The 22,597-nt window shown below is 41.0% G+C and overlaps 1 protein-coding gene across 1 annotated transcript in view; it reads left to right on the top strand.

Annotated features, from left to right (window-relative positions):
* Positions 1-22,597, top strand: part of LOC120050652 (V-set and transmembrane domain-containing protein 2A-like) — a 54,287-nt gene that overhangs the window by 20,292 nt on the left and 11,398 nt on the right. The window contains exons 3-4 of the mRNA XM_038997232.1: positions 7,413-7,463; positions 7,747-8,077. Of these exons, the coding sequence (XP_038853160.1) occupies positions 7,413-7,463; positions 7,747-8,077 (382 nt within the window). The remainder of the gene's footprint in view (positions 1-7,412; positions 7,464-7,746; positions 8,078-22,597) is intronic.

Raw genomic sequence — 22,597 nt, 5'->3', positions numbered from 1 at the left:
TAATAAACACTCTGTGTGACCCTGATTTAGCTCACTGCAGTAAAAGGTTTTAAAGATCGAATCCACATTTGGGGAAACAGCACCATTTTCACCCAGCGCATTTGTTATCGTCTTTGAATTGTTGATGTAATGGAGGAGAAATGGAGGAGAGGAGCTTTTTCCTCAACCTTTTTACTTTTTCCTCAACTTTCCTCAAGTCAAGCTAGTTTACAGAGCAACTAGCTATCTAGATAGCTAAAATGTAGGATAGGTTGAAGATACTGTAGCTAGTGACCTCCACCCAATAATTATCATTAAAAAAATGTGTCATTACCATCACAATAAAATATAACGGGAGGCAACAGTGAAAATATAATTGGCTTAACAGCCAAGGTGTATTATTTAACATTAGGCTACTAAAATAGTACTTACTTATAGGAATGCGTAATTGTCCCATACGGCCATTGCCGAAAACCACATATTATTTTCTTGCTCTGTGGTTTGGTAACTTCCTGTTCTATTGACGGACTCTAGCTCAGTAGTTTTGCAACTGAGCCTTCAACCGCAAGGGGGCGCTGCGATACCATTCCGTTGTGGACGGTCCCCATTGAAATGAATGACATCAGGCGTAACGCAACGGACTGCTTAGATGTAATGTGAATGGGGCTTAAGTGTAGTAAAAGAAAACGCAGTACACATTCTGCTATTCTATCTCGAGTGCAAGGGGAAAAGAACAGTGTTAGTTGTTTGTAGTAACTCGTTTGTTGTTGTAATATCCAAAACTGACGTGGCAGTTCCACCAATTAGAGACTCAAGTGTTACCGAAAGTGAATCTACATCCAAGTTGATCGTCTTTCATTTGGTTGTTGGCTTGGGCAGGCTCTAGTAATGCTATCGTATCGTATTGCTCCTCAATTCCTCCGACAGTGAGGAGGGAATAGCTTGTTGAGCTCAAGGGGCTTAGGCCAGAAGGATGAGAGGGCGAGTCTAGTTGTTTATTTATTTATATGTGTAGTACAATGTACAACCAAAATATATCAAAAGTGAGAAGTGGTGCGTTGCAACAGATTTAGCTAACAGCTCATTTACATCTGTAGTCCCCGTGCAGGTGAACAAAAAACATGAAAACATTATATACGAAAGGACAACATACATACTGTACATCAGACATTTAAAAGCATAAAGGACATAGAGACATGTTTCAACACGTTGTTGCTGCTGATCTTATGACCTGATTTGTTTTTAAATCAAGGCTGCCTCTGATTAAATGTAACACAAAGGCCTATAGACAATAACATGAGGATCATAAAATAAATAATGAAATAAGCCAGACAATCGTAATGATGAGTGGAAGTGCAGTAGGTCTATACAGAATTTCAACGTAGATAATACCATTTGGTTGCAGGGACCTGGGCGGCCCCTTTCTTTTTACACAGTAATTGTGGGACTCATTTTACAAGAAGTCAATTTCAGTTTGCATGAGAAATAGCAGTGTGTCACAGTGGAGGGTTTTTGTAATAAAGAGACAAGAGATTGAAATTGAGATACTCCAAACTGCTGAGAGTGTGTCGAGCTCAGAATGCAGCCAGGCGTCGAAAATGAAATATAAATGAGAAAGCAATGGCTCTTTTGTTTCTTATTGTCACTTTAAACTTTTGCATCAATGTCAAAAGACATTCAGTCAATCTAAAGAACGCTTGTAAATTAAACAGAACACATTCGCAGGCGAAGGGGTATCATTATTGATGAAAATGGGCATTCTAAGACTACAAGTCTATTTCCCATTTGAAAAACCAAGCTGTTCAGTTCCGCTCAAGCTACAGATAGGCTTACGCTTGTGTACATTTGTATAGATTTCTCTCATTATGAAATCAGCACATTTCCGTGACAGTTAAATGTCTGATGACACACAACGGCAGTCTGCAAGTGGCCTATAAATGTCTATTACACTTCATGATAAATGTCTGGATTCTGAAATAATATCTGAAATTCATTATTTCACAATTAAGTAAATTGCATTTGTTTGTACAAGGCTAAATGACTAATGGAGTTCGACAGTTAAATGCCCAGCATTTTTATTGTCCGCAAAGCCACTGTAAATTCACCAGACCCAATTGGGATAAAGCACCCCATAAACCTGTGATCCAGAACTGAACTGGAGAGACAGGCTAGGCATACTCCAATCTCTTTCTGCTGGATCTATTCTTTGGTTATTGAAGGGTAGATGAATGTCAAGAGTATTTAACATTCTATGTCCACTTTAAGAAATACATGATGTCTGAATACAGAGGGAAAACAGGTAGGCAGATGTGAATGGATGTCTTTCTTTTAAGAAGATGATCTAGCCCAGGTGACATATATTGTTTAATCAGGGTGCAGTTTGTAAAGAAAAAGATTGAGATAGATGACTTTGGTGAAATCCATGCAGGAGCCCCACCAATTGCCTTCACATCACCACAGTATTAATTTTATCACCAAAAATAGTGGCAAAAATATTCACCAAGCACCTATTTTTCAGTGACAATTGACGAGACTTTAACTGACTAAATAGACCCAGAAAAAAAACTATAACTAAACCAAAAATTATTTTTCAGTTCACTAAAACAAGTCGAGACGAAATTGTCTCTGTGACAAAAATCAGACTATTAAGTGGACTGGACAAGAGTTTTTGGAAAGATTGAGAGCTTTTCAGTGATGAGCACAATTAATATTAGCAGCACAGATGTTATGTGTAGGAGTGGGAAGGATGTGCCACAATCGGCACACACAGCCTATCCTACATCAGCTCATGAGCTGCGGGGGAGCAAGCGATGAGTGTGTGCAGACAGGCTCCACTCTGGCTCCGCCTCTGATCATACACATTGCACAGGGGACTCTCTTGCTTCCCCGTAGCTAACCAGTCAGCACCAGCCTTCTAGTTAGATACCCTTTTCCTGGTTAAGAAACACAAGCTGTTTTAAGAAATTAAAAACAATAGCAGAATTAAGTTTAACAGTAATACAACGATCTAGCTATGTTTTTCGCTCCCTTGAGTATAGAAACGTTTTGTAATTTGTAGTCTCGCTCATCCCTACTGAATTTCATAGCCAGGTTCTGTAGCGAATGTACTAGCCAAGTCTCCCACAGCTTGATTCTAGCCATTAACGTTCAAAATATATGTTTTTTTCTCTATGTTATTTTTCTTTCTATCGTGCATTGGCGGGCCGCATTTTACATTCATTAAGCATATCGCGGGTTGTTCTAAAAGTATGCTACTTACGGACCGGAGTGTTAACCATATCAAACACCTGAAACAGATTTTTCTGCAATCTAAAGATATAATCCTTATGCTTAATTCTATGTAAAAAATGTTACTTTTCCCGCATATCTAAGCATACATCTTGAACTGCCTGTATCCTGACTGGTGGTTATTTTTTTAAAGAAACTAAATATGCTTCTCAGCATCTTTGCTCAAATCTAAGTAAACTATTGAAAGGAATGTGAGTCTTATTTGATACATTTAGTAATTGCTTGCTCTTCTAAATTGCTTGCTTTTCTAAAGTCTTTATCCTACTCTGTTTATCTTATATCCTATTGCCTAGTCACCTTACCCATATACATACAGCACCTGTATGCACCAATACCTAAATATGGTATTGAAACTGACCCTGTATATATAGTAGTATGATAAATTACTTATTGTGTTCTTCATATTTCTTCTTATTTCTTGTGTGTTTCTTCTAGTATTACAATGTTATTGATTATTGCATTGTTGAGTTTTTATTTTGCAAGAAAGGCAATTCACTGTACATTCAAACTTGAAACTTGAAACTAACAACCTTGCCAGCAGGCATGCCAGCTAAGATAGTTAGACAAGCTAGCTACTCTTACTTGATTGATAGCCTGAAATGGCTTCTTGGTAGATAGTTATGACATTGGGAAATGGGGAACCTATCTGGACTAGCTAAAGCCAATTTCAACTTTATTATTTTTAACAGGACAAATCTGATGGGGAACATGCCCCTGTGCCCCCTATGTCTTTAGGCTACACCTTGTTCAGTCATGTTACCTCATTAGCTGGTTATAGCTAACAACCTGGGGCACGTTCAGCAGGACACAACATTTTGGAACGTTCAGATAGATGTAGAACAAACATGCCTCTCTGGCAAATAGAATAAAAAATAACGTAGGTTCTATTCATGGAATTTCTATCAGAAACGTTTTGCAACTGAACATTGCCCTGGTAACATTACCAGTAGTCTATGGATAGAAAAATGTTTATTGACTAAATCCCTCTTGCCACTACACTATATCCGACTGGGTAACTTTATATTGAGTTAATGTGGACCCTAGTGACTTAGACTTGAGCACTTGGACCAGGACTTGAGCACGGGGACTCGGACTTCAACCATAGGGACTCGTGACTCAACCATTGGTAACTCGGACTTGGACTCGGATTGAAGCATGGGGGACTTTGGACTCAAGGTTTAGTGACTCGACTACATCACTGGGCAGAACAGTCATCAGCCCCGTTCTACTTTTGGACATAAATGTGGCTGGGGTGTCTGTGGAACGGTGATAACAATGGCAATGACGGGACCGAGTGATGGAGATGCAACCCATACTACTTTGCGGCACCATCTGGGGATTGTGATTGTGCTTCTCTCTCTCTCTCTCTCTCTCTCTCTCTCTCTCTCTCTCTCTCTGCACTTGTGTGAGTCTGTTTGTTTTGTATGTAATATGCAGTATCTATGTAGGCTGAATTCAGAATTTACATGGCCAGATAATTGTTATATATTCTTATATAGGTTTGTCATACTTTTACTGTTGGGAAGAGAATAGGATGTTATGCAGAAAAATATGTTGGTAGGGCAAGGCTATGTATGTTTGTGCACATGGAAGTCAGTGATTTATGTTTACTAGTAGGTTAATGAGGCAATACAAATGTGATGTGAATAAATGTGAAAGGGCATTTAGTTGACTAAAATGGCCCACTGTTCTCATCATTTTGACAATAACTAGACTAAATCATTATTCAAATGACAAAAATGTGACTTAATGATATTTTTAGTCAAAATGACTGATTAGAATTACATCTAAAAAAGAGTGGCAAAATGACCACTGCACCACATTCAACTTTGTCTTGGCAATTCAAAAGAGAATGGTCTGTCTGAGATGGTGAGGGTGAAATGTTAACTTTTGTGCCTTTTGTGTCTGACATCTGTGAAGATTGATGACGGCAGAAAAAGAACAAACAGTCAATCTGTCTGTTATTAGCATTGATCCGAATTGGAAAAATGTATTATATTGTAAGTATTGGCTTCTCTGAAGTAATGATGTACTTGACACAAAACACTCTCGTTCCGGTTTTCTTAAGTAGCTCCTGTACTTTTCCAGCCTTATTTTAAGTCTCCTGTGGAGCCGACAGCTTTTATCCCCTCTGTAGCTGTTTCTTTCATGGACAGGTTTAAAAGAGGCTCTGCTGTTAACAGACTTTCCCAGGAATAAGTCCATTTGAAATTCAATGCCCATTCCATGATATAGGCTTTGGGCTGAGTGTTTGCTATAGTGCCAGAATACTGCCACCAGAGCAAGAACATGGGCACGTTTGACATTTTTAGCAGACACTCTTATCCAGAGCAATTGGGGTCAAGTGCCTTGCTCAAGGGAACACCAACAGATTTTGAATCTAGTCAGCTTGGGGATTCAAACCAGCAACCTTTCGGTTACTGGCCCAGCACTCTTAACCTCTAGACTACCTGCTGCTCAACCTAAAGCTGGGTCACTTTTTGATGGCTTTGTGTTTTAACTTCTTTGAGAGTTTCTTATTTGAAGGTTTGTTTTGGGTAAAGCCTCCAGACCGTTAATTAAGTTTCATAGGCCTATAGAGAGAACATTTTTTAAGATGATGATGATTTATAATTATTGCTTGTTCAGTGCCATTTATGAGGAAAAATGTGTCAATTGTCAATTTGTCAAAGAGTATAATCATTCTGTTTTCAAACTGCTTCCTTTTACTGAATATCAAAATCACTTTATTTTATTGATTCTTTTCACAAAGCTTTTCATTCATTCTAAATGTACAGAATGGGGAAGAATATGGGATTTCATTTTCTTTCATTTTAGTCGATCTTTCGTTCAATTGGAATGTTTTTGCTCCTTCCATCTGGGATAAACTGTTTATTGATGTAGCTATCAAACATTTATAGCCATCGATGAATGATGCTGCATTTACACCTGAAATGTACTTTTGAGGAATGCCAGAGGCTTTTTGACTATTTTTGCTTCAGTGACTGTGAAGACTAGACTGGTATAAAAATATAACTATTCTATAATTTTTTTAGAGTGCCACACTCTTACATGCTGACCAGACCGCTGGTGCGTGTGCATCCACATGCGCCATTGCGCGCATGTTGATTTTGTCCACCCACACCAAGACACGCAGGTTGAAATATCAAAACAAACTTTGAACCAACTATATTAATTTGGGGACACATCGAAAAGCATTAAACATATATGGCAATTTAGCTAGCTAGCTTGCTGTTGCTAGCTAATTTGCACAAGGTCATCTACTCCGACAATTAATCCACAAATAAAATGGTAAACCGAGTTTGTTTCTAGTAATCTCTCCTCCTTCAGGATTCATCTTCTTTGGACTTTATATGGCGGTTGGCAACCAACTTTAAGGTGAATTACCACTACCGACTGGAGTATGGACCTCAGTTCATCTTCCAATCACCCACATGGGTATATGCTCCTAAAAACCAATGAGGAGATGGCACGTGGGTATATCTTCTGGGACTTGCAGCGCATCAAGCGTCACAAATAGAACCAAGTTCTATTTTAGCGCCTGGCTTCACAGACGCTCATTGGCGCACGCAAGCACTGTGGGTGCAATGATTAAATAACATGTATGTATTTATTTTGCCACCCTCGCGCACACAACGCTGTTACGTCATATTCTTCCTCCTCCTCGGACGAGGAGAGGCGAGACGGATCGGACCAATACGCAGAGTGGTTAGTGTTCATAATGATTTATTAAAACGAAACTGAATACTGAATTACAAAACAAATAAACGAAATGCATAAACCGATACAGTACCGTGTGGTGCAACAAACACAGACACGGAAACAAACACCCACAAAACACACGTGAAACCCAGGCTGCCTAAGTATGATTCTCAATCAGGGACAACGATTGACAGCTGCCTCTGATTGAGAATCATACCCGGCCGAACACAAACATCCCAACATAGAAAATCAAACATAGACAAACCCACCCAACTCACGCCCTGACCAACTAAATAAATACAAGAAAAAGGTAAACAGGTCAGGAACGTGACAAACGCGAGCAGTGTGGTCAGCATGTTAGAGTCTCGTAATGCATTGATGTCACCTTTTCAAACGTATCTTCAGCTTTTTTAAGTGTATTTTTATTTTCTCCGTTTTCTTAGATGGAAATGATACCAGAGCCTGATCCAGACGATGAAGGGACTAAAATAAGTGTAAGTTATTGTATGTACAGAGTTTTTACAGTGTCCATACTAGGGCAACATCACATTTCCTAATATGGACACCATAAGTATGGACACATAAAACCATCACCATTACAACTATTTCGCTACACCTGCATTAACATCTGCTGAACAGGTGTATGTGACCAAATTTTTTGGGGGATGTTTCTAATGTTGTGTCATTACATGGTTGTTTGTACTGAACCACCAGTCATGTGGATGGGATGTAGTTGCTCCTGCATCGTTCATTGAACATCTCTTTATCTCCCTACAGACGGTGAAGGTACAGGGAAACGACATCTCCCACAAACTGCAGATCTCCCGGGTGGGGAAGAGTGACGAGGGCCTGTATGAGTGCAGAGTCACCAACGCCAACTATGGAGAGCTGCTGGAGTACAAGGTCCAGGCCTACCTGAAGGTAAACAGCACCCGGCCCCGCATCAGACCGGTCAAGAAGACGTCCCCCCTGTCCCACCTGACAGCAGATAAGAAACCCCGCAAGACAGGCTCCACAGCAGCACAAGACGGCATGAGCGCCGACCAGAGGGTCCGCTCTACCTCCAGCTCTCAGACTTCATCAGCCAAGACAGTCAAACACAGTTCAGGTGAGATAACGGCGCCAGAGATTCTGCTTTGGTTTTTCCTTCAGTAGGGTAAATCATCAGCCAATCCATCTAACTATTTGTATCTTTTTTTCTGTCTTTTATTCTGCCTGTATGTCAGTCTGTCTGTCTGCTTGTCCATCTGCATGTTTCTTGTCTGTCTGCCTTCAGTCTGCTGTCCGCTTGTCAGTTTGTTCCACTTTAAAGCAATTCCCCCATGTAGTTAATCAAAAAGACACTGAAGGACACTGTAGCGAGTGAAAATTACAATTGAATGTGGAAATACAGCAGAAATAAACCCCCAGACTGCAGTTTGTGATTATGAGGCAGAGGTGCACCAAATTATGCTGACAACTGTGTGGCGCTGAATGCTCTGTGCGGTGTATGACACTGATAAATGTTCCTCTATTGCTCCCCCTGCGGTCTTACCTTTACTGAGCACTGTTATGACTGGAGGACAGTTACATTGCTGCAAATGCAGGTTTTTGGTCGATGAACAACAATTGTCAAACAATTGGATGAAATTAGACCTGTGAGAGTAAAACGGTTTTCCACATAGCCTTACCTGTAAACGATGGCAACTGTTAGCCGAGTAGGAATTAAGTGCATGGTGGTTTGCCTGCATTGCGTTCCTGTGCAGAGAAGACCAATGTGTCAGGTCTAGTTACCTCAAAGTCTGCATATATTGGTTTTGGCACTGTTGGTTTTTCAACGCTTTGGGTCACTGAAATGAAATACAACAAATGTCCCAGAAGTGATATGTACTGTACCAAAAGGCCTTCAACTTTGTTTAAACTGTGTGGCAAGTCGCCAACCAGTTCTGGAAAATAACTGCTTTCATACCATCTTCCCAAAGTGGTCATGCAACTTGAAACACAGAAGAAGGAATAACCCTGTCCTATCAGACATGGCTGAGTGGTGAACGACACTGAGAACAGGGAGAATTTGTGAAACACGGGTGTATGACATCGAACCTAGCTACTGTATATTCAGATATCACGAAATCCCAGCTGGGATTTGCTACACAAGTCAGACTGTGTTATCACATTTTTTTTCAGTAGCCCACCACTAGCTCCATCATGTAGGCAGATAGATGGCGCCAGGCCAGCTCTCTCCCTATGGCAGCGGCATATGCCTGGGTGACGCACCCACCCTCAGCAGGGAGGTCACTCTACCCTATATTTCAAATCTGTATTCCATTAGACAAAATAAGGAGTAAACTGGAGACTCAGGCTGTATACTATTGGTGGTACTTGTACAGCAACAGTCAGTACTTGTACAGCAACAGTACTTGGTTTGGTATTTAGTAGTGTAGTACTCATGTAGTAACCTAAATATTTAGTTTGTTTGTGGCAAATGATAGGTTTTGTAAAAAGTGTTTCCTGTGACATTACTTTTTCAGTATTTATCGAAGAATTGCATTTAAGCTATATTCAGGGGTTTGAGTATGTTTTAAGGTGGAGCTCTCATGGATGGTGTGAGAGATTCACTGCAGGTCATCAGAGCTGTGTCTATCGGCATGTAAACCTAGTCCAGCCTCCCAGGCTGCGAGCTGATTCATTATTCTCCATGCAGAGGATATTTTGGCCTAGCGTTATTGCTGCTCCTCTGTGGCAATACTGTTCACTTGATCACCCCGGGCCAAATGAAATCTGGCAGGGAGGAACAGCGGGTTACAGGCCTCCGTCTTTTTCCTCCTCCCGATATTGAGCTTGGCCGAACCATAGTGTCCCCAGACAATTCTCCTCTTAGAACATTGCTGTGCTTGGTCTGACGGAAAAATCCAGTAAATGTCACCATGATTTAGGGAATATTTCATTTTCCATTTCCTTAATGCTGCCTTTGTTTCGTAGGATTACATTTTTTTCTTGTGCCTCTTTTTCAGTCCCGGGCAGGTACCAGAAAAAGTTCATTAGGGAATCTGGTTTCTTTTGATTCTTTTAGACCTTGAATTCTATTTTAGCTTGTGTGTTACAGGGAGATTAAACAGAAGAAAATCTTGCGTCAATATACAGTAGAGTATTGCCATTCAGAATATCTCCTTATCTCTCCCTACTGTACTATACGTTCTGTATCATTATCCTTTGGACAGAAATGCATCGATGCCTTTTTCCTGTGGTCTTGATCTTATCAATTCAAGGACAATGTCCCTGAGAAGCAAATGAACCAAATGCGCATAAGACTGCCAGGATTTTCAGTATCATACAGTTGTCAGATGGTGATGCTCAAACATATATAATGGTTTTTTTGTATTCCATATGCATATTTCATTTAAGAATAAGATCATTCCATATGTGCACAATGTATAAAATGTTTCAGACTAGTGCCATGATAGCTTTTGCACATATTTCTCCGCAGCAGTACGTGTTAAAGATAAGAACTGTGCACATATTTTGTGTGAAGATAAGCACTGTATATGTCCTGACTGTATGCCTTCATTCACAGGTACTAGGATAGCTACAAGCTACGGACTTGCCATCCTGATTCTTGGCGTTGGCTTTATGAGGGATACCTTGCTATAGTTTCAAGAACTGACTTTTCCTCCCAGTATCACTATGTATGGCCTATTATTACCACCAAGCAGACAGCACAGTTGGCCCTCTTTTTCCCACCACTACTCTGCACCCAATGAATTCTTATTACCCATTGTACACAAGAGGCACCTTCTCAAAGGCCAGTGGCGGGATTACCTGTTGTGCCAATGTTTCTTCAGCACTCCCAACAATTGAAACAAAATGGAAACCGACAGTGTCTACTTGGAATATCTTTCACAAATACTTTTATTTTGGTTTCCTGCAATACATTTATTGTGTCAAAGTAGAAAAAAAAGGATCTATATTTGTGTAATATATGAGTATATAATTGTTTTATTTCAAACTCCTTGAACTGTTTATAGCTTACATTCACTATGTTGATCATGTAACTACATTGTACAAGGGTATTCATGCCCCACCCAAAACAAAATAACTACTAAAATACAACAAAATGATGTATAGGCCTAGTTGGATTGCTAAATTAGGGCAACTCGACATTGTATTATTTTAAAATCTGCATATGTATAATCTGCAACTACAATTCTTGAACTTTGTTATTATGGATCTGTTCTTATTCATTCTCACATTCTTTACTTTTGTACGGTATTTCCTTTGGAATATAAAAATAATACTTCCATCTCTTGTAATTTCCTGATGTGCAACAGCTTCACATGTTATGAAGCATAATAATGTCAATGTTTATATGTGACTGTGCCAGCAGACCATTCGTTTAAATTTGGCTGCACTAATATTGTAAAAAGCCATTAAGAAATGGAATGCTTCACTTAGAGCACAGCTCTAATATTCAAATATGCTCCATTACTGAAAAGAAGAATCTAGGTACTGCTGTAGCCTAATGCTCAGGGGCATTATCTTTGTGTAAAGAATCTCACATTAGCCAAGAAGAGTTCTTATGCCATTTGATGGTGCAATGATGCCCCAACGGTATCTATAGTATACGCTCCTTATCTGTAACACACAGATAAGGACGAGGAAACAGTTTAAAGGTCCTGTGATTAAGAAAATGGTTTGAAATTGTTCTCGCTCTTGTCCATTCTCAATGTTCATCGACACAACGCTTTGACAATCTGACCTCTTGTTTCAGAACCCGTTAGCAGAAGTCATGGATTCTACTGTTATACTAAACTGTTAATATATATAGAAGCTTTCTAAATGTCTATCTGCAATGTTCCATAGACATTCACCACTTGGAATCATTTCTATTCACTATATGGATGCACCTATTTTAGGTAGCGTCATTGTTAAGTGCAATGACCACTGGACATATTATGCCACCATAGCTACTGTATGAATAGGTGGTATTGGTAATCGTGCAGCAACAGTGCTTCAGATCTGCCTTTCAGTTGAGTTGAAGAGGGTATCCATAGACTGAAGAGAGTCTCCATTGTAAAATGTATCATGCGACCAAAGACAGTGGCTATGGCCATAGAATATTGACTTTCACCAACATCGATCTCTTTGCACATTGCGTATACTGTAGCCTAGTGTTCTCACATATTGTGCCCCTTTATTCCCTATCTTTTTACAATCTCAGAACGAGGCGGACAATCTGCCCAGATTCACAAAGCACCATCTGTCCATTTCTTCAAATTGTATTTAAAATAACAGCACTTTGGATGGAATAATTATATGTATTGGCAGTACATACACATTCCTGGGGCCACTAAGAAGCAGGATTTTGCTTAAGGTCTCCACCGTAAACAGTCTCCAGTCTTCTGTACACAGCGCTGCTGAACTCAGTGAGGGATCTTAACCTGTTGATACAGCAGTTGGAGTTAGCTGACAGAGCAAATAATACAGAAGAATCCAGCTAGAGACATATCCTGATCAGCAAGTCTTGTCAGGGTACAAAATGTGTGGGCTATATACACTATTTAATCTGCGCTGGTTCCTGGGATGAGAACAGTTAATCTAGCAGAGCTGTGTCATGCTGCTTAACCTCAAATCAATATTAGGCTAAAGTCCATTGAGTAAAAGTTATTTTATGACTATTATGACAAATCCTAACTGTTCAGTTTTGAGGAAGACGATTTTGAGAACTTGAGTTTATCACATACTTCTCCAAGCAGGTAAAATGGATAGCATATTTGTGTGCACAGTAAAAGAATGCCTTCAGTTTATCAAATCCCTGTATAAAATTTTAAAAATAAAAAAAATAATCTGTAAAACTTGTAAAGTAATCAGCATGTAACCTTTTTTATCCAAATGTTTAAAAGCAGAGACAAGTTATGTTCTGTATTTGTAACAATGTTGTCATATATTCGTTTTGAAGCACTAACAACAGGAAATTGAATTTTAAAACAACTTTATTGACAGTCTGTTAAGGAGGACCACTTGCCATGGCAGTACACACCTGTTGCAAGGCCTATTGTACTTCAACAGGAAATGGAATCACTACAGAGTACAAGGTCAAGCAAAGTGGATATATAATTTAAAGGATCGACAACAGTCGTTTGATAAGGAAATTGCAACGTCTGACAATTGTGGTGGCTAACAAGCAACGAAGTCTCAGCCCATCAAACAAGATACTATATTATGACATTTGAGCAACTCAAATCCATGGATATTGTTTCAGAAATGACAACACAGCAGTTATGTTTTTTTTATGACGCCGATGTCCATTATTTCAGCTTCACATAGATGAATTGTTTCCTTATTACGCATCATCTCAATGCAGTCTTATCTGTTTGTTGAGCTGTCAAAAATGTTATGACCTGTAATTTGAATTTTATTTGGTACTGTGTGAAGCTTCTGTACTGGAACGTTGCAGCAGTTTGTATTATAATGATATCAGAAAAATATTTAAATAAATCATTTTCACAGATGGGATTCAAACACCGCTTCCTCTGCTGGATTCCATCTGTTAATTCGGTAACATATTATGACTTGACTTAGTGAGTACATTGGATGTAGTTCACTGGGCGATCATAGTGTGGCACATAGTGGGGCACATACTGCGCATTCAACCATTCCGAGTGGATATCAGGACAAAGCTTAACACTGTCTGGTCATAACACCCCTGAAAGTTTTAGAGAGGTCCAAACCACAAAAATTATCTTTACCCTGGTTGCAATTATAACAACTAAAATGTTTTATCTAATAAGATAGCAATGATGCCAACTGGATATTCTTCTTTTCAATTAGTTGTGTCTATTGGCTCACAACACCATCTGTGCCATTGCTATTATTAAAGTCTGCTGTGGGAGAAACTGTTTTCTGCACAGGTTGCGATGTTGTTATAACTATACAGTGTACATAATATGGACACACGAGTACGTATGTCCTAATATGTACACTGTACAGCTATAAAAACATCATTTTTGATAGAGATCTATCTGGAGTTACTGTATGCAAGATTGTGTTCACCCTTGTATCATAGAAATGTAATTTAATAAATAGTTATCAGAGTTATGAGGGGGTGATCAAACATAGATTCCCGTGTTCCTGCTAAAGATACCCACAAATTCTCTACAATGACGTTGGAGGCGGCTTATGGTAGAGAAATTAACATAAAATTCTCTGGCAACAGTTCTGGTGGACATTCCTGCAGTCAACATGCCAATTGCATGCTCCCTTAGAACTTGAGACATCTGTGGCATTCTGTTGTGTGACAAAACTGCACACTTTGTGGTAGTTGTTTGTGGCCTTTTAATGTCCCCAGCACCTGTGTAATGATCATGCTGTCTAATCAGCTTCTTGATATGCCACATCTGTCAGGTGGATGGATTATCTTGGCAAAGGAAAAATGCTCACTAACAGGTATGTAATCAAATTTGTGCACAAAATCTTAGAGAAATAAGCCTTTCGTGTATGTGGAACATTTCTGGGATCTTTAATTTCAGCTCATGAAACATGGGACCAACACATATAAACATGTTGCGTTTATATTTTTGTTCAGTGGTAGTTTGAAAATAAAGATGATAAATGTACTTTGGTGCTAACTTTTTACTCCAACTTATTGAATTTGACAATGGTGCATGCATGTCACCTACTCAGAGAAGACACAGGTACAGTATTTGTGTGTATTGTCGTTGATTGCAGAACTGGGCAAGCAGAGATGCAGTGTAACAGCTTGGTATTACTGGAGGCCTGTAATCGTACGTGTTGATTTGAATTCAGTCTCTGCCTAAGTACACTGTGGTCTAACCGCAACTTTACTGCCCAGAAAAAATTGCTCTCACATGTCATCCTTTTGAAGCATGTGATAAAAAAAATATAAATACATTTAAATTCAAATTTGAAATTTGCTACTGTGGATATAATCAGGTTTGTTTAATCATTAGATTCGGAATGAGAAAATAAGAACATTTAGCAAGGACGGTGCCAGCCATTGGGCCCATGGGTGGAAATGCTAGATGAACATCAATGCAAAATGATGCCTGGCTTGTGTTTGTTAATTTGGTCAGCACCAAGTCTGTTATTTATGTGGAAATGATTGCAACCCAGCCTCCAGCACTTTAATCGTGGTTCGGGCTCACTATAGCTCCACAGGGAAGCATGGCTGGGAAAATTATTATATGAATAAATCCGGGGATGGCAGCACATTCACATTCAGTCACTGGATTCCAAAGTGTATTAATCTGATAACAAATATACTATATTACAGCAACGTGATCATTCCCTATGTAGTCTGAGATTGTAGGATGAGGTGTAGATTAAAATAGTGATAAAGAAACGCCTGGGAGAGTACAGTATATAATTTATTTAGTTTGATAATAAAGATGATAAATGTACTTTGGTGCAAATGTTTTACTCTAACTTACTGAATTTGACAATGGTGCATGCATGCCACCTACTCAGAGAAGACACAGGTATTTGTGTACATTGTCGTTGATTGCAGAACTGGGCAAGCAGAGATGCAGTGTAACAGCTTGGTATTACTGGAGGGCTGTAATCGTACATGTTGATTTTAATTCAGTCTCTGCCTAAGTACACTGTGGTCACAGGAAAATGATCTAATCGCAACTTCACTGCCCAGAAAAATTTGCTCTCACATTTCATCCAATCATCCTTTTGAGGAGCGAGATAAAAAAAATACTAAATTTGAAATTCTAATTTAAAATTTGCAACTGCGGATGCAATCAGGTTTGTTTAATCAGAGAAGATTCGGAATGGGAAAAGGACATTAAGCAAGGATGATACCAACCATTGGCTCCACGGGTGGAAACGCTAGATGAACAACAATGCAAAATGATGCCTGGCTTGTGTTTGTTAATTTGGTCAGCACCAAGTCCGTTATTTATGTGGAAATGATTGCAACCCAGCCTCCAGCACTTTAATCGTGGTTCGGGCTCACTATAGCTCCACAGGGAAGCATGGCTGGGAAAATTATTATATGAATAAATCTGGGGATGGCAGCACATTCATATTCAGCAACTGGATTCCAAAGTTTATTAAGTTGATAACAAATATACTATATTACGGCAACGTGATCCAGTGGCAGTCGGTGGCGTTTAAGATGTGGGAGGACAATAAAACAATTTATGAGCATGGCCTTATTTCTATTACAGCATATTGGATGACTGTCATTCATATTCCATTCACCCAGCTTAATGTAACATCGATAGGTTTAGGCTACTACATGATACAAAAAATTTCCCTATACCCATCATGAGGTTGCTACAACCTAGCCTATGAATGACAGTTTACAACATAGGTGCACAGGTTGAGAGAATAATTTGAATAATCAAGGTGACAGATAGAGAAATATTCATAACTGCCTGGCACACTCGTCTACAACTTTCTGATCTAAACATTAGTCCAACAGTTGCAAACGAGAGCTAGTATTGGACACATGTTTATCCATGTTTATCCATGCTTCGTTCAGTTTACTTCTGTTTAAGAAACTTTTTCAACAGAATCAGCGGAATGAATACACCTCTGATCACACGAAAACACAGTAAACTTTCAAAGCAGCTGCATACAAACAGCATGAACATTTTGCTTGTATATAATTCCTTCTTGCATCTAAATGCTGTCCTCCTCTCACTTTTTCCCTTTGCTTTTGGACTTCAGTACACAACACATCAGCTTTCTGTGACCAGGCAAAAAAATACTTTCTTTTGTCAGAAAGCAGGTTAGCACTGGCAGGCCCCGGTGGCAATACATTTTGTCACGAACCAGCTCAGAGCCCGTAACAAAAGGGAGACCACGTGGAGATAAGGAGTAACAAAATATATTTATTAAATAACGAAACTAGGTATAATATACAATGGTGTGTGTAATCAGTAATCAGTAGTGTAAGTGAATGTTTTGCATGCATGAATGTGATAATGCAGGGTGTTGAAAGATGCTAAAACAAACAACCAAAAAGCACCATGAAACATAACCGAATCTATCAAGGTGTCTGCATGGAGAGAGTTCCCTCCATGAATGGGGAAGTGGTGTATTTATCCTGGGAGAGTGGGCCCAGGTGTTTCCCATGTAGCTGACGACCCTCCCAACTCCGCCCACCGGCATCCTAATAAGGAAACAAGAGCAGAGAGAGAGAAAACGGTAGACAGAGTGGGAGGGTCGTCACATTCCCCCCCATAAAACCGGGGACCAACAAGGACCCCGGAACAACATACCGGCCTCTGCGTCCCAAACTGACACAGCACTTGCGTCCCAAATTGATGAGGGGTTACGTGTTCCCACTTCCAAATTTGCCCCAGCCAACCTCCTCTCCAGACCAGGACGGAATAGACAGGAAAGACAGAACCTGACCATACAAACATTCAGGAACAGGGCGCACGAGAGAGCGCATCAGCAATCACATTATCCGTTCCACGAATGTGCTGCACATCGAGATGGAATGATTGTAAAAATAAACACCATCTCATTATCCTCTGATTAGGACACATCATGGACCTCAAAAAGGTGAGAGGGTTATGGTCAGTGTAGACCGTAATAGGTACTACCCCCGACCCGACATAGACCTCAAAGTGTTGCAGCGCCCAGATGAGTGCTAACGCTTCTTTTTCAATGACTGAGTAGTTTAACTGATAATGGTTAAACTTTTTCGAAAAGAAACTGACAGGTCTCTCAACCCCAGACACATCTGCCTGCAGCAAAACTGCCCCTGCCCCCACATGACTAGCATCCACCTGCAAGGTAAATGACAATTCCACGCGAGGAGCAGCCAGCACCGGAGTTGAGGTAAGCAACCTCTTTGCATCTTCAAAAGCGTGTTGACAACGAGAAGACCAAATGTAAACAGCCTTTGCTTTCAGCATATCTGTCAATGGAGCGACCACAGTAGAGAAGTTATTACAAAAACCACGGTAATAACCAATCATGCCCAAGAAACGCATCAGTTCCTTTTTAGTAGTTGGTGGAGGAAACGCATCAATAGCTACCACTTTAGCTCGAACAGGACGCACTTCCCCCTGCCCAACCACCTTTCCAAGGTATGTAACAGTCGCCTGAGCAAACTCACATTTAGCCAGATTGATCGTGAGGTGACCCTCAGCCAGGCGTTCGAATAAGGCTTGAATACGGAACAGATGTTCCTCCCATGTATCTGCATATATCACTACATCGTCCAGATAAACAGCACACCCTGTCAAACCGGCGATAACCCTGTTCATAAGTCGCTGAAAAGTGGCAGGTGCATTACGCAGTCCGAAACTCATAACCAAATACGAGTACAGACCAGAGGGTGTAATAAAGGCAGAGATTTCACGTGCCCTACTCGTCAGTGGCACCTGCCAATAGCCCTTTAACAGGTCAAATTTACTCACAAATCTAGCTGCCCCGACTTGATCAACGCAGTCCTCCATCCGAGGAAGAGGAAATGAATCTGGCTTAGTGACACTGTTGACCTTACGGTAGTCTGTACAAAATCTGTTTGTTCCATCTGGTTTTCTGACCAAGATACAGGGAGAAGCCCAACTGGAGAAAGAAGGCTCTGCTATCTTACTCTCCAGCATGTTTCTGACCTCAGCATCCAGACAATGCAGTTTCTCTAAAGAAACTCTATAGAACCGCTGACGAATGGGGTCAGCATCTCCAACGTCAATATCATGTTCTATCAAGTTTGTACGTGTAGGTGTATCAGAAAACAAACCTGGAAATCTCCGAATCAGACCAACCATCTCTTCCCGCCTATCAACGGGTAGATGAGTGAGAATGCTGCCCAACATATCCAGTGTCTCTGAATTTTTCAATCTACCCTGCAGTATGCAATCGTCGGGACCAGGAACATCTTCCTCCTCATTCGTAGACCTATCCTGAGAAGAATCCAAGGGAATAACGGTTTCAGCCAAAAGAACAGGTTTACCGTCCTCTATAGATTCCCACTGTTCAGTCTCTGAGGAACGTGCATAATAGGGTTTTAACAAATTTACATGGCACAGCTGGTGTGCTTTCCTCCGTTCTGGAGTGGCAACTAGATAATTTTGCTCAGTGTACTTGCGCACCACTGTATATGGACCTTGAAACTTGGCTTCAAAAGGAGAACCAACAATTGGCAGCAGAGCAAGAACCTGGTCACCTGGACTAAAGTGACGTGGCTCAGTTCGGCGATCAAATATGCCTTTCATCCTCTCCTGTGAAGATGATAGCTTCTCTTTAGCCATTTCGCCAGCGGCATACAAGCGGCGCCGGAAATCACACACATACGATAACAAAGACTGAGGAGGCTCGGGAGACTTCCAGTCATCCTGAAGAACAGATAGAAGTCCACGCACCCTATGTCCAAACACAAGGTCATTTGGACTAAAACCGGTGCTCTCCTGTGAAACCTCCCTAGCGGCTAACAATAACCAAGGCAACCCCTCCTCCCAATCCTTATCCATCTCAGTACAATAACTTCTCAACAAAGACTTAAGTGTTTGATGGAAACGTTCTAGTGCTCCTTGACTTTGCGCGTGATAGGCGCTAGCCAGATTGTGCTTAATATGGAGCTGTTGGAGAACCTGACCAAACAGATTAGAGGTGAAATTAGACCCTTGATCACTCTGAATGACCTTAGGTATTCCAAACAGTGACAGAAACTGAGTCAAAGCTTTTAACACAGACTTAGTCGTGATAGACCGGAGAGGATAGGCTGCTGGAAACCTTGTGGTCTGACACATCACAGTGAACAGGTAACTACTACCCTTTTTAGAACGAGGCAAAGGACCCACACAGTCAATAATCAGATACTCAAAAGGTTGGCTGAGTACAGGAATAGGAAACAGTGGTACCGGCTTAATAGCTTGATTAGGTTTCCCAGTTAATTGACAGGTGTGGCAAGTTTTGATGAAATCAGAAACATCCCTCTTTAATCTAGGCCAAAAGAAATGTCTTAATATGCGATGGTATGTTTTCCCTACACCCATATGTCCAGCAACATCATTGTGAGAAGTTGTCAACACCAACTCACGAAGTTTTACTGGTACCACAACCTGACTAATCGCCTCCCCTAGAAAACAACTACCATGAGACACCCACTTTCTCATCAGGACATCATCCTGGAGAAAATAACCATGGGCGACATCTCCCAACTGTTCCACAGGCACAATTTGGTCACGCAACTCTTCTAATGTGGAGTCAGTCCGTTGCGCATTGATTAGATCTGAGCGGTTAACAGATAACGGAATAACAGGGAAAGCAGTAGCATACTTCTCATTAGTCGGCACAGTGACCAGTTCGCCACGGCTCATAGAACGCGTCACTGCACACGCACTGAACACCTCTGGGAAGCTCTGTACACTCATCAGGAATCTCAACAACTGACGGCTTTGTGGAAACCACTAGAGATGGAAACGCGACAGGCCACACCCGCTCACCTGCCAAGTTATTCCCAAGAATAACGTCGATACCCTCAATAGGCAACGAAGGACGCACCCCCACAACAACCTCACCTTTCACCAGTCCACAATCTAACATCAGTTTATGCAATGGAACTGAAAGAGTGTTCAAACCTATTCCCCTAATTAGAACACTATTCCCCGAATCAGTCTCAGCTGAAAAGGGTAACACAGACTCCAACACAAACGATTCGGAGGCACCTGTGTCTCTCAAGATCTTCACTGGCACTAATTCCTTACTTCCTAACATAGACACAAAACCTTCCGTAAGGAAAGGTAAATAGTCTGGATCAATATGTACTTTCACATGCTCCTGGACCTGAGGCAATGAGTCATGAATGAACTGATGTAGAACAGGCGCAGCTAACGCGGTAGGCTTAGGTTTAGCGTAAGCACCCTTTGATCTGAGAAGTGGACATTCGTTTTTCCAATGACCTGAACCTTGACAGTAGTGACACTCTTGCCCAAAGTCAGCTTTACCACGGGAGTCAGGCTCAACCCGAGTTGAATTGAACTCTGCCCGTGAACCAAAATATCTCGGTGAGCGAAGCCCAAATCTATCCGAACGCCCCCACTCATTCCGAATACGGGGCTCTGCAAAGACTCTTTTGTGAGTCAACACATACTCATCCGCCAAAACCGCAGCTTCAGCGACATTCTTTACTTTTCGTTCGTTAATATACGTGGCAATACGATCAGGGATTGTGTCCTTAAATTGCTCTAACATAATCAGATCACACAGCCCTTGGAAAGTCACAACTGCAGAGGCAGAACACCAGCGATTAAACTGTACAGATAATTGTCGCGCAAACTCAACATGAGTCTGTTTATCATCCCTTTTTAAAGTTCTAAATCGTTGGCGGTAAGCCTCAGGGACCAATTCATAAATCTGCAACACAGCCGTTTTAACCTTATCATAACAGGCACTGTCGTGTACAGTAAGAGCTGAATATGCCTCCTGCGCTTTACCAGTCAGCACACACTGCAACATTAAGGTGCGGTCAGAATCAGGCCAACTCCTAGCATCAGCAACACGCTCAAACAACGAAAAGAATGTCTCAGGGTCCTTTTCATTAAACTGAGGTAATAACCGTAAGTTCCCAACAATATCAAATGTGTCCGGGGCACGACCAAAAGAGGAACGACCCCTGGGTAAATCTGGGTCACCTTCCCAGAACAAACTCTCCCCGGAAATCTTTCCTTCCCTAACCAACTCTATCCGTTCTTGTTGCAACTTGATTTTAGCATACTCAATATCTTGTTTAAATGCTAATTCCTTTTCATACTTTACACGATCATGCTGCTGCTGTAACAGAAGCAGTTCTTTCTGCTGTTCAAAAAGAAGACTACTAGGACTAACCGATGGAATGGCCATTGTAACGTTACGGGGAGATGACTCCTCAGCAGAGGCTGGCCCAGTGGTAACTTCAAGAATACCACTCTCCATCAAATTGGCCTTCAATATCAACCTAATAGAATTCTTTAGACGTTTATCACTAATTTCAACCTTGTAGTATTCGGCGATTTTCAACAGCTGTTCTTTAGTACCTAATTCTAACAATTCCTCTGATGGAAAGCGAATGAACTCATCTACAAAAGACGCCATAGTTACAAAAAAAATCTCACTCTTCCCCTCTGCTGAGCACACCAGACCACAACTCAAGAAATGACAATCACCCTGAGCACCACAGAAGAGAGATGAGATACGGAGCTTCCCCAAACCTACATTAACTCAACCCTAGTCTTCATGCGGATTTGCGGTGGGTATTTACGCACTGTAGCCCGCTGGCAAGGAAATAAACCCCCCAGCACGCTGGCAGATTCCACCAAGCCACGGATGTGCCCCCGAGACAACTGCTCAGTCTACAGACACCACACAAAAATAACAAACATTAACCATGCCCAACATATTCCAAAAATGAAACACGTCGCTAAACCTATCAGGGGTAAAAGGCTATAGCTCCGGGTAGTAAATAGTACTACCCTATCCAAATCTCCCACTGAGGTACACAGCCGATTACTCACCTCAGACCGATGTCCCAACAGAAAGTAGAACAAGAGTTTCCAGGCTGGGCAGGGCCTGGAAACTAACCAATGTACTCTCTCCAACGCAGCACACCAACCAAACAACTAAGGCAACCAATACTGGGCCTATCAACTCAAACAAAATATTTAAACCAAACACGTACCTCCAC

Source organism: Salvelinus namaycush, chromosome 7 (assembly GCF_016432855.1).
Source record: "Salvelinus namaycush isolate Seneca chromosome 7, SaNama_1.0, whole genome shotgun sequence".
Taxonomy (NCBI): Eukaryota; Metazoa; Chordata; class Actinopteri; order Salmoniformes; family Salmonidae; genus Salvelinus; species Salvelinus namaycush.
This window is presented reverse-complemented; position numbering and strand designations above follow the sequence as displayed.